Raw genomic sequence first — 14,798 nt, forward strand, 5'->3', positions numbered from 1 at the left:
TTAACGTCCGAAATTGGTAAAGTTAATTACAGCAATTTCATTAGAGTGAGTTAAGGATTATATACATGCAAAATGGTGGGATTTTATGTTCATCGAAAAGTCTCCATAGTTGATGTTTAACTGTTGTTTGCTATCGCCAATCATCACTTGTGCTCAGAGAATGATCTACAGAATACAAATGCAGTTTCCAACAAATTTTAGTTTATCCCTCATCTAATTAAGTGGGCATGAATGTTACAGGCTTGTGGTTAATATATAGCACAGCTCAAACAGTGTTTGCTAACACATCAGTTGTTGGTCCAGTTAAAAACTCATGAGTCTTGGTTGCACTCAGATGGAAATATGTACAATATGTTTTTTATGTTTTTATGGTAATTTCAGAGAGACCTATGGCTTCCTCAGAACAAAATCACTTCTTATACAAGGACGTGAAAGTTATTTTTTTTAGTGGTACTACGGCGGTAGCTTCATAACTTATGAGATAGTTAAATGAATGTATTATTAACCAACGACTCAAATTCAATTAATCCTTTTTGAATATTTTTTTAAGAATTTGAACATGAAGAATAGGTGAACCTGAAAGTCATCGATAATGTTAGGTATTATAAATAATTTCATGTCTCACTATTGCATGTGTAAACTCCTGTATTATCTGTACATGGTTCCCACGTGGTCTGGAAAACAGGAAAACTTAAATAATAAAATATTCCTAGGTCTTGCAAAGTTCTACTTGGAAAAGTGAGGAATAGCCTTATAAATGTGAACAACAAAATAACTTGTTAACATGACTTCTTAATTAAAGGTTTTTTTTCAGCAAAAAGCCAAAAAAAAGTTTCTTTTGTTTCTTATTCTGATGATAGTGAACTATTTATGGACCAGTTGGTACAATGACGACACTCCTTCTGGATCAGAAGAGTCAGAGACACTTGACAACCATAAATCACAGGTGAAATTCATATTTTGTTTTAATCTTATTCAGATTTAATACTGCCCTCCCCCCCACCCCAGGTAGATGTACTTCTAGTTGTGCTATCAAGTTTTAATCATTAGAACAGCGGTCCCTAAATGTTTTAGCCCCAACAAACCAGGATCTTCCGTAAGAACTGAACCACAACCCAACAGACCTCTACCTCTCATTGGGGACGTTCAGTGGCGGAGCTAGGGGTATTGCTCAGGGGGGTCGAGAATGGTCTGTAGGGGCGTTTTCGACACTATCTAAGCAGAGCGCCACCACAGGTTGGCGCGGAGCGTACAAAATCTTTTTGAATAAAGATGCTCCCTAGATCGCCGGAAATGACCCTTCCTGGGCCTTGCTAATTTGCAGATAAACGAAGAATAAATAGGTGTCATCGCCAACAAAATGTGACAAATGTCAATAGGTAGATGAGAGTGCAATAAAAAAGTCAATAATCGCGAATAAGTTAAAGTGGTAAAAAGCTGAAAAGGGCGCCATCAGTCCATTTGAGTCCGTTCAGGGGGGTATCCGCCCCCCCTGACTGTATGGACGCTCCGCCACTGGCGACGTTCAGAATGCATGGAGAATGGCTTGGACTAAAGGACTTTATGTTGAAAAGGAAATAACTTTTATTCATCTCCGTTGGCAAGCTGCTGAAACTGTAGATATATGTTTTGATTTCTGGGGAAAATGTTGCCGCCACCCACCCAAAAATGTTTTTGTGACTCATATTTATGTCATGCCACATAGTGCTTGTGCAGACCATTGTGTTAGAATACAACATACTTGCTGTCCCTTAACGTGTACTGAAAAATGTTATCATAGTACTTAAGTGCCTTTTTAACTAGACGTAATATCAATATTAGCAATTATTTGATGACCCTAAGCAGTCAGATTTGTACATGTGGAAGAAACAGAATGGCTATATTATACCTACCTCATACATAGCAGGGATAAAATCATTCTAGACTTAAGCTCATATTGGTATTTTGACCATTTTGGAAAAGTGTTGATCTCTCCTGGAATGAGAAACTCATCTTTAGGGCTCAAACCTTAGAATGCATTTTTATGGACAAAAGGAAAAAAGCTTGTGTGCACTGTTATATTAAATCTTCTCACATAAAACATGGCAAGGAATAATAACGCCTGTGGGCTTTGCTCTTCAAACTATGTTTGTGGCCTCTCTTGACTGTGTGTCTCGATTGGATCTCTTTGTCTTTGCAGGGCCACTCGGACTTGTGTGAATTCCCTCTCTTTGCTGAGTGTCGGACTGTTTCAGGTGATACCCTTTGGTACAATGCAGCCAATAACCAACTCACTTACCCATACATTTGTAACAAGAACGGGCTCTTGTGTACGAATAGCGATAACCCATCATCGTGCTCTGACTTTAAAGTACGATATGCCTGTCCTTATTACGCAGGTAATACGTCATCACAAATTTGATGTGAAATTTCATAATATTCAAATTGCTTTAAGTAGTCCCATTGTTCTTTATCTCCAAAACTATCTGCGCTCTTAGTTTGTTGATTGATAACAAATAGATTCTTTGAATATTGCATTTCTTGGAACTGTGAAACTTCATATCTATTCTTATAATGGGAAGCTATTACAAGATTTCAGGTTAGTAGAATGAATTAGAGCAAGCATGTCATGCCATCATGTCAAAGGTCATGCTATCATGTCAAAAGTCATGCTATCATGGGAAAGCCCTTTTGAAAATAACTCTATTGTAGCTATCTCTGATACAGCTGAAAATAGCATTGTGATCTTTAGAAGTCATGTTACATGTTGTCAACAAAACTTGAGTGCTATTGCAGGTTTCACATAGTTATATCTAAAACAGAGTGTCCTCACAATATCACTGTCACATTAGCTGGTGTAGTCCCAACTTGTTACCACACACAGTGGTAACTTGAGAAGAGTGTTTATAGGATGTTCTGAATGTCAGTTACAGCTTTGAAGAACCTCAATGCTTGGTCATCGAAACACTTGTCTTGTATCCAGATGCTAGCAAAGGAGTCAGCGGTGACCTCTTCCCTCAAATGGTCACACACATTATGAAGTATCTGTGCTATTAGATTAATAATCTTTTTATCAAAACATTTGCTGAATGTTACAAACCTCTGCTAGTGTTGATGATGAAAATTACCAATGCATTTCATATGAATATGCTGCTACCCACAGAGAGAGTCATTCTAGACTTTTAAATCTATCTACTTCTGTTTTTATCAAAACAGGTAAGTATCCCATTTATCAGTGGGATCTTGGCGGTCGTTCAGCCCTTTCTGAAGAATACCCAACAGATTGTGGAAGCCTGTCTCTGACATCATTCTTAGCGACGTACCCCGATGCGAGCGTCGATGGTACCTCTAGCAGCGCTCTTGGTTTTACCTCTGCAGATTCATCAGTGAACGCTCATTGCGCTGTCGTCCTGGATGGATCAAACTATCTGGACCTGGGATACTATTCTCTCGACTGCGTCACAGATGCGAGCCGCTGCACGGAGGGAACCACCTTCTCATTTTGGTTCAAGCCATTATCAGCCTCATCTGCATCGGATGTCTACTTTGTATCCTCGGGAAGCCACGTGGAGGAAGGAAAAGGGTTAACGTTCTCTCAGCTGTCGGGCAATGGAAACTATGTCATAACTGTCAAAACAAGATATCATACCTGGCAGGCAACAGTATCTAACTCTAAATTCCCCTTAAATGTATGGACACACATTCATATCAGTATCGACCCGCCAGACGGATTCAAATATTATATCGATGGAACGTTTGAGGAACACATCACGACGTTTTCGACGTCTACTTACAATATTGAGAGAAGCGATGCTCCCAGAAATTTGATTCTAGGAGGTAGAAATGATGATTACTTAGAGAATGGTCATGCAGCCATCAGTGATTTCAGAGTCTACTTCTCGGCTTTGCAGGAGTCTCATATCACTGCTTTTACATCTTGTGGGGATGCAGGTTAGTCTTATCTTGAAAGTAAAACTATTTTAACTTTCTGACTCTTCAGTGTTCTCTTGTGACATCATATAATTATTGAGGTCTGCAATCATTTTAGGCCCAGATAGGCAAACTCTTTTACCCCAATTTTCATCTTCTCTTTCTCAGCCCCTTATATGTAATACAAACCCTTAGGTCACACTCCCTGTTTTTTTCAGACCTGTTTTAGCCAAACATTCCTTTGCTCTTGTCACTTTATTTATAATTTTCCAGTCCCTTATCCTTTCTAACGAAACATTCCATTGCCCTAGTCTCTATTGTTTATAATTCCCTAGTCCGTTTATATTTAATTAGTGTGGAGTGCATACTTGTGGTCTCTCAAACATTTCTGCTTTCAGTTGTGAGATGATTGCCTTTAATTAATACCGAAGTATGTATTTTTCTCTAAAGATGGAACCGTGAGTGTATTCTCTCTTACTAGAACCACGCATGACCTTGACTTTGATCTGAATATTCAGTGTCGGGTCTGGGGTACTCCAGCCCCGACCCTAGAGTGGCTCCTGTTCGATGACATCAGCCAAGAAGGATCGCCTCAAGTTATCAGTTCAGGCGTCGTTATTACAGAGAGCAACCCTGCTGCAGGATGCTGGAAGATCTCAGATTTATTCATAGCTGATTATGCATATTCAGTATATGCAAATAAGACTATTATTTGTAAAGCCAAGAATGACGTGCAGCATGATGTTGATTCCATACAGGTCGAAATACGTAAGTATTAAAGTGATATCGAATTCCATTACATGCACAAAAAGGGCTCTTGTTAGACACAAAAACCATAGCAAACATCATGATGAGAACTTGAAAAAATTAAAAAATTGAGCTTTGTACTAAGCTTCTATAGCATTGGATGTTACAGTATTAGTTATTCACAGCTGATGCATATTCATTAGGTAAGTCAAGTTTCACCCAGGTGTGTCCATTTCTTCTCTTCTGCATATTCATGTCATGTCATACAGAGGATTTTTTGCAAGTACCTTTATGTCTTTCCTTTGATGGTCAAGTACACAAGCTACCACCTTATTTTGACAACTTCAGCTCATACTTAATAAACATCAAAGAATTATGACAACCAACTTCTTCTTCTAACTAAAAGTTCAATTTTGAATAAAAAGTATGATCATCTTTAGCACTGAAGGCTGTCATCAGTCCCAGGAGACAGTTGGGACAAATTTTCCTAATGCTAATACCAATATATACTGTCCTCTCATACGATGCTTCAAAGCATTTGTACTGACAGTATAAACAGTTCCAAACCTTTATCTAATAGAAAAACCGGATATTCATACTGTCAGTGCAAGTGTATTGAAGCATGAAAGTGCAGTAGATATAAATGTCTTACCTCCCTGAATATAAATATTAATCCTATGCAAATGAGGCAATTGTATAACAAGCCAAAAATAATGATCATCATTTATATTTTGATTGGATCATAATTAGAGTTTTCTCCATATCGTCCAATGGAAACACTTTGCTATTTATAAAAGATCAACTGACTTCCATTGCACATTTATTCATTACTTTCCTTTCATTTTCATATTTTTTATGTTTTTATCCAGCTGATGCCTGTGAATACCCTCTTGGAGTTCACAGTGGTAACTTTAGAGCTGTCCAATTTGAGGATTCAGTAGATGGTACTCTATTAGCGGTGAGATATTGTTGGTCAGCTGGTGACATAGCAGATAGTTATTGTATTGTATTGAAGGGGACTGTGGTTGATATATATATATATATATATATATATATATATATATATATATATATATATATATATATATATAAATATATATATATAATATATATATATATATATATATATATATATATATATATTTATATATATATATATTTATATATATGAATATTGTATATATATATATATATATATATATATATATATCCAGCCTCTATCTTGGGTAACTTTTCCTAATAAGAGGAGAGGTAGTTTTTGTAAAGTCTTGTACACTTCTCGGCCTTTGGCTAAGATCATGTGTAGTATCTCTTCTTCTTCTTGGGGAATCGTGATACACACCAGACGATGATCACACAGTCTCGATGCAGGGGAACTGGGGTTGAAAGCTGATCAGTCATTTGGTTCTTTGTGCCCAGGTTCTTTCTTGGGTGACCTTTCTTAAAAAGTACCAAAAATCCACAACCCTTGTAGGGGGTTGGTGGGTAGGTCATGGCTCAGTACAGATCCTTGGTTGTTGGCCTGAAATGTTAATAGTTGATCAAATTGTTTGATTTTTTTTGTGCTCAGACTCTATCTTGGGTAACTTTTCTTACAAAGTAGTTACTCCTTTAGGCATAGAGGTCGCCTCTGAAACTTTAACAAAGATCTAGTGTGGTATCTATTCCCTTTCGAGAGACTTGTGACACTTCACTTGACGTATATAAAACCGTCCTGAATACATGGTTATAGTCTCAATGTAACAGTACTGGGGTTTGAGAGGTGGATCAAGTTGTTTCGTTTCATGACCAGACGTTATGTATGTATGTATGTGTGTATTAGATCCTCCTGCAAGCAGTATCTCGCGAAGAAGCCTCATTGGCTTATCAAAGCCACAAGCTGACCGAAGTTTGTCTCTTACATTCATATTTAACATCCATGATTATGAATTGTTAATTGTCAACAACTCTGTAACTGGACGACATACATTAATCTGGGAGTGACTCGAACCAGGGACCTTATGATTGAAAGGCACCGGCGTTAACCACTGAGCTAACACTCCAGCTAACACTCTTGTCTTGAGTGGAGTTTTCTTAAAATTGAGACAGATAGCTCTTTGTACACATGCTAGCATATTCCATGTAATACCCCCCTTTTTACTGATAAATTCAAATATCAAGTCGATGTAGTCTCTATAGGTGTATACCTGCAGCTTTAATGAAAGTAAGTCGCAAAGACTGAGAATTTTAACTTTGAGAATGCCGATATTATTTTGTGACATTTCAGAAGATATATATATGACCTACGACCTCTTGTTTTCTTCCTTCAGGTGCCAGCCTTGGATGGTAACGATTACTGGGTTCAAGCTGATGGGAGTCGTATGTTAACTATAGATCTCGGTGTGAAGCATACAGTGAGTCACTTTATAGAATATTTCGATATAATTATTTGTAATTTTACATGCATGTTTTCTTGTTAATGTGTAGATAAGGAACAATTGTAGTTTGATGAAACAAAGAAAATGAATGTTTTACAGTAGTATATGCCGATAATAAATCACTTTGTGCTAGAGACCAGGGCTTTTTCCACACAAACTGTGCGGTGTAGATGAACCATTATGTCAATCAAACACATAGGAGGGCATAGTGACTTCTGTAACGTTTTTCATGTAAATTCACTATTTTTGACTTTCCGACAATTTTTCTCTTATCCATTGCCACCTATTTTGAGTAACTGGACTTGGCTTTCGTCTATTACTAATCACCAGCAAGGCTTTTATCAATTAAACCGAAAACCTTTAACTCGGTTTACTAGGGTAAAGATAAACTAAAATAATTTCCTTTTTTAGGTGGTTTATATAGAGACATGTATGATACTCTCAGAACATATTAAAAATCTGTCATGGTGCAGCCTTGCATAAGTTTGGACTATCCATAAGCAGAGTCAAACCACAAGGGTTTATTATAGGGTGAAATTAAAAAAAAAAACAGTTTAAGAGCGGCAAGCCATCTACATTTGTTAGGTTTGGCCGAACTTTACTAGCCAAAAGAGGGATAAATATGAACTCTACTGTTGTTGGTCTGCAACCAAACAAGCATTTCTGTACCTTAACACATGTTCATTCATACTTAGTAAAGATTCCTAAATCCTATTGGTCCATTCAGGTCAGCTGACCGTGGTTAATCCTGTGAGTAACGCACGGTAAAATTACGGGGCATCACTTTGATAAATATTTGGTTATATGTAACCAACAATGTTTTGTTTTATGATTTTTCCCCCACACAAATGGTTAGTGTATGAATGAACGGGCTTAATCAACGGTCTAGCGTGCGTTACTCACATCATTAATGCACTCCGGTGTTAATGCTATCGTTGGATGCACTCGGGCTCCGCCCTCGTGCATTGCTTGCATTATCCCCCGATCGTGCATTAATCCTGTGAGTAACGCACGCTAGACCATTGATTAACCCCTTAATAACCCATCTTATAGAGAGTAATTCAAGCAGTTTATCGTTTATTCTCTCTACAATTTTGTACAAATTGAAATATTTCCATCTTTTTTAGATCGTTGGCATAGCTCTGCAGGTGCATCAATCTCCATCAGGTAGTAGTTACGATGCATCAGTGACAGTTAACTACATGGATGCTACTTCAACTTGGCAATTATTTGAGGTCAGTCAATATTCATATATTCTTTTAAATCTGATTCCATTATCATGTCACACCAGCATTGGTGATCCATACCACCTAGATTGATAAAATATGTCATTATTAGCTACGGTTACTGAATAACTATTCAACATTAAATGTATCTTGCCGCAAATTGTCAGTTCTCCTGATAACAAGTGTGCCAAATATGCCTAGATTAAACAAATAAAGCAAAAGTCTTCCCCCCCCCATGTCTATCAAATTTTGTATTGCATTTGCAAATGGCTTTATATGTAACAATGAAATTTTACTTTATGGTATACAAATCTTTATGGAGCATTACGAGGATTCGTCCATTGCTTTTGTCTAAAATTTTCAGATCTTTAGAATCTTCAGATTAGGTGCATTACGTACATTACGTGAGAGAGTCAATCAACTGAGTGCAATAGGGACTTTCCAGCATTCAACCGAGGGAGTTTGTCATATATATCTTAATGTGTGTTTGATCTGAAATCAAAGTAACACAGTTGATTGTGTGAAAAAGCTCACCAGTATATGCAAACATGCTGGGGGATACTTGCTGGGTGACTGACTTATTCAATGTTCCCTTTGCACAGTTCTGCTGAACATAAACCATGTTATACCATGTTAAACCATGTTATACCATGTTAAACCATGTTGTAAAAAAACAAAAGTTGAGTTGAGTAATACAGTTTGTTTTGCTTGAAACTTTGGACATAAGTTTCAAATGATCTATTCTTCAATAACTAAGGAACAAGCTTGTATACGGTCCACTCATGGTACTAACTGCCTTGCTATTAAAACTCACAGCGACAGCTTGACAAGTTTCATGGAATCAGCTAGAACTCTTATGACAGCACACTCTGCATGTAGCCTATCACCTGACTGTCAAAATAACTAGTGCTCAAAATAGTTGCAAATATTTGGGGAGTGGTCTCCTTAACAAAAACTGAAACAGATATCAAAATTAATTTAACAATCACTTGAAAACTTGGTATGAATATAAATGACTTGTAAATGCACATACTCTTCTCCTCTAGGTATTGAACCTGGTTGGTATTGAAGATGCTGCCACAACATTTTGGTTTGCATTTTCTACTCCTCAAGACACCAGTAAACTTCAGATTCATCCGGCAACATTTACGACATCAACACACTTGAGGATTGAACTCAGTGGTTGTCAGATTGGAGGTAAAAATATCACGAATGGTTTTAAATAGCTTTTTTTTTTTTTTTTTCTTCTTTTTTTTCTTTTTTCTTTTTTCATTTATTCAAAAGTATCATAACATATGGTACACACATGTTTAAATTATTATTACAATTACAATTTTTACATTATTTACAATTCTGATTACTACAATGTTATGTCAGCTCAATGTTACAAAGGAACTATTTACAAAATGAGAAAAATGTTTCCGAACTGAGTATTTTCCCCCCTCGCTTCTCTTATAAATATATATGTGAACATATAAATACCAGTACACATACATAAATACATAGATATACACATATATGTACATTCATACCTAAATATATATACATTCAAATATATGTATATATATACAAGCATACACAAATATTAATATGTTACATATTATTATAATAATTAATATTATTATTTTTATTAAAATTTTTATTATAACTAAATAATTTTAAATAGCTTTAACGACAATTCCTTCTTCTTTTTTTTTTTTTTTTTCTTTGCTTTTTTTTTCTTAATTATTTTCTGGGGGGTGGGATGGGGGTGGTTGTTGAGAGACATTTACAATTATAAGAGATTTGGATAAATTATAATAGATTGGGATAAACAAAACATATGAGTTTTTTCTTCTTTTTTGGGGGGCAATTATAGATAATAGTAAAGTCACAGTGAGTATAAATGTACCATTTGTAACATATCCTTCAGATAAAGTTGACTCAGTACCGTTCTTCCTTATCATGGCATAACTTTGCTTTTGTGATTTCCATAGCCTTACCACATGAGCTCAATCTGACCGGTGGATATGACTACATGAGTAACTCCTATACCGCCCTCTGTCAGACCGCCAGTTTTCCATCCGTACCCGTCGTGTGGGAATATTCGGGAGATGTTCCAGAGTCTCAGCGCATTACTGAAAATGATTTAGAGGGCGTGACCACTTACCAGAGTTCTTTAATCATCGGAGAGTTTGAACCTGGAGATGATAACTTTACCATTACATGCAATTCAACGTATGCAGGAATCACTTTGTCCAACAGTATCCAGCCTGAATATGGTGAGTACTTTTTAACTCATGCTGTATTTTATATTCAGAAACTAGATTAGAAAAGTTGTCACCATTGTTAGGCTTCTGAAGGATCCTAGTACTGTTCACTTTAAAGGTTCTGTCCTTACAGGAAACTTGTATGACACAGTTGGATGCAAGCTCAGCATGTATGTACAGGATTCAAGACAGCTAGTGGCCAATAGTTGAAAGTTTGAGGGCTCCTCTGGAAGTTGAGGGCTCCTCTGGAAAGCAGTACTTCTGCACTGAGCAGGACTACCCTCATTAAAGATGACAATAATAATTAAGTTTGCTGCATGAGAATAACATCCAGATTATTACCAAGTACTAGTGATTTTGTAAGATTATGTCTTATCATGTATCCTTAGTGTGTTTGATATCCCAGTCAGGGGATTGCTGGCCAATGTTCACAGTTTTTACACATAATATGCGTTATAATTGTTGCACACCAAGGAAGGGTAAGGAGATGCTGTCATGTCATTCAATTGGGGAATGGTTCTTTGGAATTGAAAATAAAAAGTCTTTAAATTGCATTTTCAAATTCTTTAACAAGTTTGAGAACATGCAGGGATCAGAAATACAATCAGGACGTGACTGGTTAATCTCCTTCGGATTATTATATCCTCAGTTTATATTCCAAGGTGAAGAGTAGTGTGGCTGATGTGTGAGAGACTTAACTTGCAATTTAAAATGATTTGGATTAAAAAAAAAATTTGTTTTTTGTATAAACATAAAATGTTTTCATTATTTTGAAATCTATACTACATAGTGCACTATATATGTATGTATTTTGGGTCCTCCTGCAAGCAGGAGCTTTCGAAGAAGCCTCATTGGCTTATCAAAGCCGTAAGCTGACCGAAGTCAGTCTCTTACATTCATATTTAACGTCCATGATTATGAATTGTCAATTGTCAACAACTCTGTAACTAGACGTCATACATTAATCTTGGAGTAACTCAAACCGGGGACCTTATGATTGACCTTATGACCTGATGAACTAGTGATATAGACGCATAGTTTGTGGTTAATCAGTGACATTTATAGTGTGTCAAAATCACACGGACGCTCTAGGTATTGTCAGTAGTCTTACTTCCAGCTAGCAATCAATAGCTACATGTTTATGTTGTTTTCTGTTTTTTTTTTTTTAACCCATCCTGGTTTTTAACTGTTTTGCTTTTTTGCAGGTCTTTTAACCTGTTTTTTTGTTTTGTTAGGCTGTTGTCTTATTAACCTTACCTGCCCTGTTAAAGAACGGTCTATATCAAATTGTTGTATACTTTCTTTTCTTTTGCATTTAGGTTTTTCTGGTACCGTTACTTTAAGTGGTCCTACAAGTGCAGTGTCAGGTACAATGGTAATGTTATCGTGCGACACCAGCGGTGATGACCTTTACAACCTTGACTGGTATTTCATCCCTCGGGGTTCACGTCTCCCTGAACCGGTATCCGATGGCCTAGACGGAAGAAGTCTCAGTGACCCTGCCCTCATAATACCAATCGGTGGAACAGCTAGTCTGTCCATTACCTCGTTTGACCCAGCGACTCATGACGGTACCTACATCTGCTCTGCTAATAACGGCACTGGTTCGGACTCGTTAAGTCTGGCAGCCTACGTCCTGCAGGGCAACATCACAGTGACGGCCAACGACTCCTATTACGATTCCGGATCAAACTCTTTCGTCTTGTCCTGCGACTTTGTCTACGACGGAGATTTCTTGAACACATCTTGGATTCTGCCTGACACGATGGAAACCTATGGAAACCAGTCAGATTCCAAATACCAGTTTACCAACATTGAGGCAGAGTCACTGCTGGTCATCAAGTCCTTCAATTTCTCCACGGATGATGGCTTTTATACGTGTAAAGGATATACCAGTGGTAGTGGTGAAGCAGACTATCAGTTTGAAATTAATTATGGTAAGTAGACAGAAATAAAGGCTAAAGGAAAAGAACAATTCCTGCCAAAATTGAAGACAAGTATTTCAGCATGCAGGATATGTACATGTACCCAATGATATACAGTAATGTGTATCACATCTGACGTTTGCACAAATGTGAGATCTATGGCTTCATTTTGTGCGTCCTTGTCCAGGGGTGAGTCCAAGATTTTATAAAGGGGGGGGGGGGGGGTTCTGGCCCTGGAGTCTTTGAATCCCATTATCATGTAGTTTCTTGGAAGGGTTAGAAGTTAGAAGTGATTTAATGTTTTCCTTGTTTACTTCTATTGATACAGATTTTATCCTTTACTCTTTACTAACAGCCTTCTCAGGCACCATCACTATGAATTCTTCACCTACTAACATCCTGTATGGCGATACAGTAGTGGTGACGGCTACTATCCTAGGAGACGATGTCTTTCACTTACAATGGTACTACGCAGAAGACAACAGTGGTGGTATTGGAAACACTCTAACAGAGACTGGAAATATCGACATCAGTGACCCGGCTACTGTTATTGGCAACGGTGGCATAGCAACAGTAACCATGACAAACTTTGACCCCAGCCACGATGGTGTTTATTCCATCGTAGTGAATAACGGTTCAGCTATGGATAGTATCTCTCTATCTGGAAGTTACATTGTTGGGAACATCAGCGTATCTGGAAATACCAGTTACTATCTTCCAGCATCTAACACTTTTGTATTAACCTGTGATTTTATCTTTGATGGTCAGTGGTTAAACGTGTCTTGGATTCTACCGTCCACTCAAGAAATCTTCTCAAACTCTTCGGATATGAAATATGAAGTCACCAGTGATTGCTGTTCCTCTCCTGTGACATCTTTTCTTTCCATCTACTCCTTTAATTATACAATGGATGATTCAAGTTACACATGTAAAGGGTACACTAATGGTGGGGGAGAGGCTTCTCTGCTGCATAATATTAACTATGGTAAGTGTTGTCATGGAGATGATACTATACTGCACATACCACGAAAGTGTCCATTAGCTATAGGTTGCATCCAAAAACCCGCTGTTTGTACTGAACGGCAGGTTTTTCCAGTTTGGTTAGCTGAGTGATCAGTCCCATCTTTTCGCACCTTAGTTGTGCTGCCTATTCATCTATTATGCAACTCATCACACAGCTAGTAGCCAAATCACTATCAGATCAAGGCAGACATGGCAAGGTGTGAACAAATCCACTCTTCTAAACTCACCAGTCTATTTGCAGGAGAGATAAAGTTTCAGTAAGTTGAGGTCAACAGAGCTGAAAAATGCAACCTATGGTTAATGGACTAACTCGCGTCATGGGCATCTCTTCATTTGATAGGTGGCCATAGTTTTATATCTCAACTGTAAATATTATCTTCCCCCTCCAAACCACCTAACTGCCTTACTCATCTTTCATGTGATTTAATGTTTTCCTTGTTTACTTCTATTGATATGGATGTCATCCTTTACTCTCTACTAACAGCCTTCTCAGGCACCATCACTATGAATTCTTCACCTACTAACATCCTGTATGGCGATACAGTAGTGGTGACGGCTACTATCCTAGGAGACGATGTCTTTCACTTACAATGGTACTACGCAGAAGACAACAGTGGTGGTATTGGAAACACTCTAACAGAGACTGGAAATATCGACATCAGTGACCTGGCTACTGTTATTGGCAGCGGTGGCATAGCAACAGTAACCATGACAAACTTTGACCCCAGCCACGATGGTGTTTATTCCATCGTAGTGAATAACGGTTCAGCTATGGATAGTATCTCTCTATCTGGAAGTTACATTGCTGGAAACATCAGCATATCTGGAAATACCAGTAACTATCTTCCAGCATCTAACACTTTTGTACTAACCTGTGATTTCATCTTCGATGGTCAGTGGTTAAATGTGTCTTGGATTCTACCGTCCACTCAAGAAATCTTCTCAAACTCTTCGGATTTGAAGTATGAAGTCACCAGTGATTGCTGTTCCTCTCCTGTGACATCTTTTCTTTCCATCTACTCCTTTAATTATACAATGGATGATTCAAGTTACACATGTAAAGGGTACACTAATGGTGGGGGAGAGGCTTCTCTGCTGCATAATATTAACTATGGTAAGTGTTGTCATGGAGATGAAACTGTACTGCACATACCACGAAAGTGTCCATTAGCTATAGGTTGCATCCAAAAACCCGCCGTTTGTACTGAACGGCAGGTTTTTCCAGTTGGTTAGCTGAGTGGTCAGTCCCATCTTGTTGCACCTTAGTTGAGCTGCCTATTCATCTATTATGCAACTCATCAC

The 14,798-nt window shown here is 37.7% G+C and overlaps 1 protein-coding gene across 3 annotated transcripts in view; it reads left to right on the forward strand.

The window, feature by feature from the left end:
* The window catches only part of LOC139973074 (uncharacterized), a 53,810-nt gene that overhangs the window by 12,106 nt on the left and 26,906 nt on the right, over positions 1-14,798 (forward strand). For all 3 annotated transcript variants that reach the window (XR_011795137.1, XR_011795136.1, XM_071979449.1), the window contains exons 9-20: positions 861-946; positions 2,180-2,378; positions 3,196-3,930; positions 4,360-4,677; positions 5,526-5,614; positions 6,966-7,049; positions 8,201-8,308; positions 9,346-9,496; positions 10,276-10,560; positions 11,868-12,485; positions 12,829-13,458; positions 13,981-14,610. Coding sequence is in view for 1 of the 3 variants with exons in the window: in XM_071979449.1 (XP_071835550.1) it covers positions 861-946; positions 2,180-2,378; positions 3,196-3,930; positions 4,360-4,677; positions 5,526-5,614; positions 6,966-7,049; positions 8,201-8,308; positions 9,346-9,496; positions 10,276-10,560; positions 11,868-12,485; positions 12,829-13,458; positions 13,981-14,610 (3,933 nt within the window). In the remaining 2 variants the exon portion in view is untranslated. The remainder of the gene's footprint in view (positions 1-860; positions 947-2,179; positions 2,379-3,195; positions 3,931-4,359; positions 4,678-5,525; positions 5,615-6,965; positions 7,050-8,200; positions 8,309-9,345; positions 9,497-10,275; positions 10,561-11,867; positions 12,486-12,828; positions 13,459-13,980; positions 14,611-14,798) is intronic.

This window comes from Apostichopus japonicus, chromosome 9 (genome assembly GCF_037975245.1).
Source record: "Apostichopus japonicus isolate 1M-3 chromosome 9, ASM3797524v1, whole genome shotgun sequence".
NCBI classification, from domain to species: Eukaryota; Metazoa; Echinodermata; class Holothuroidea; order Aspidochirotida; family Stichopodidae; genus Apostichopus; species Apostichopus japonicus.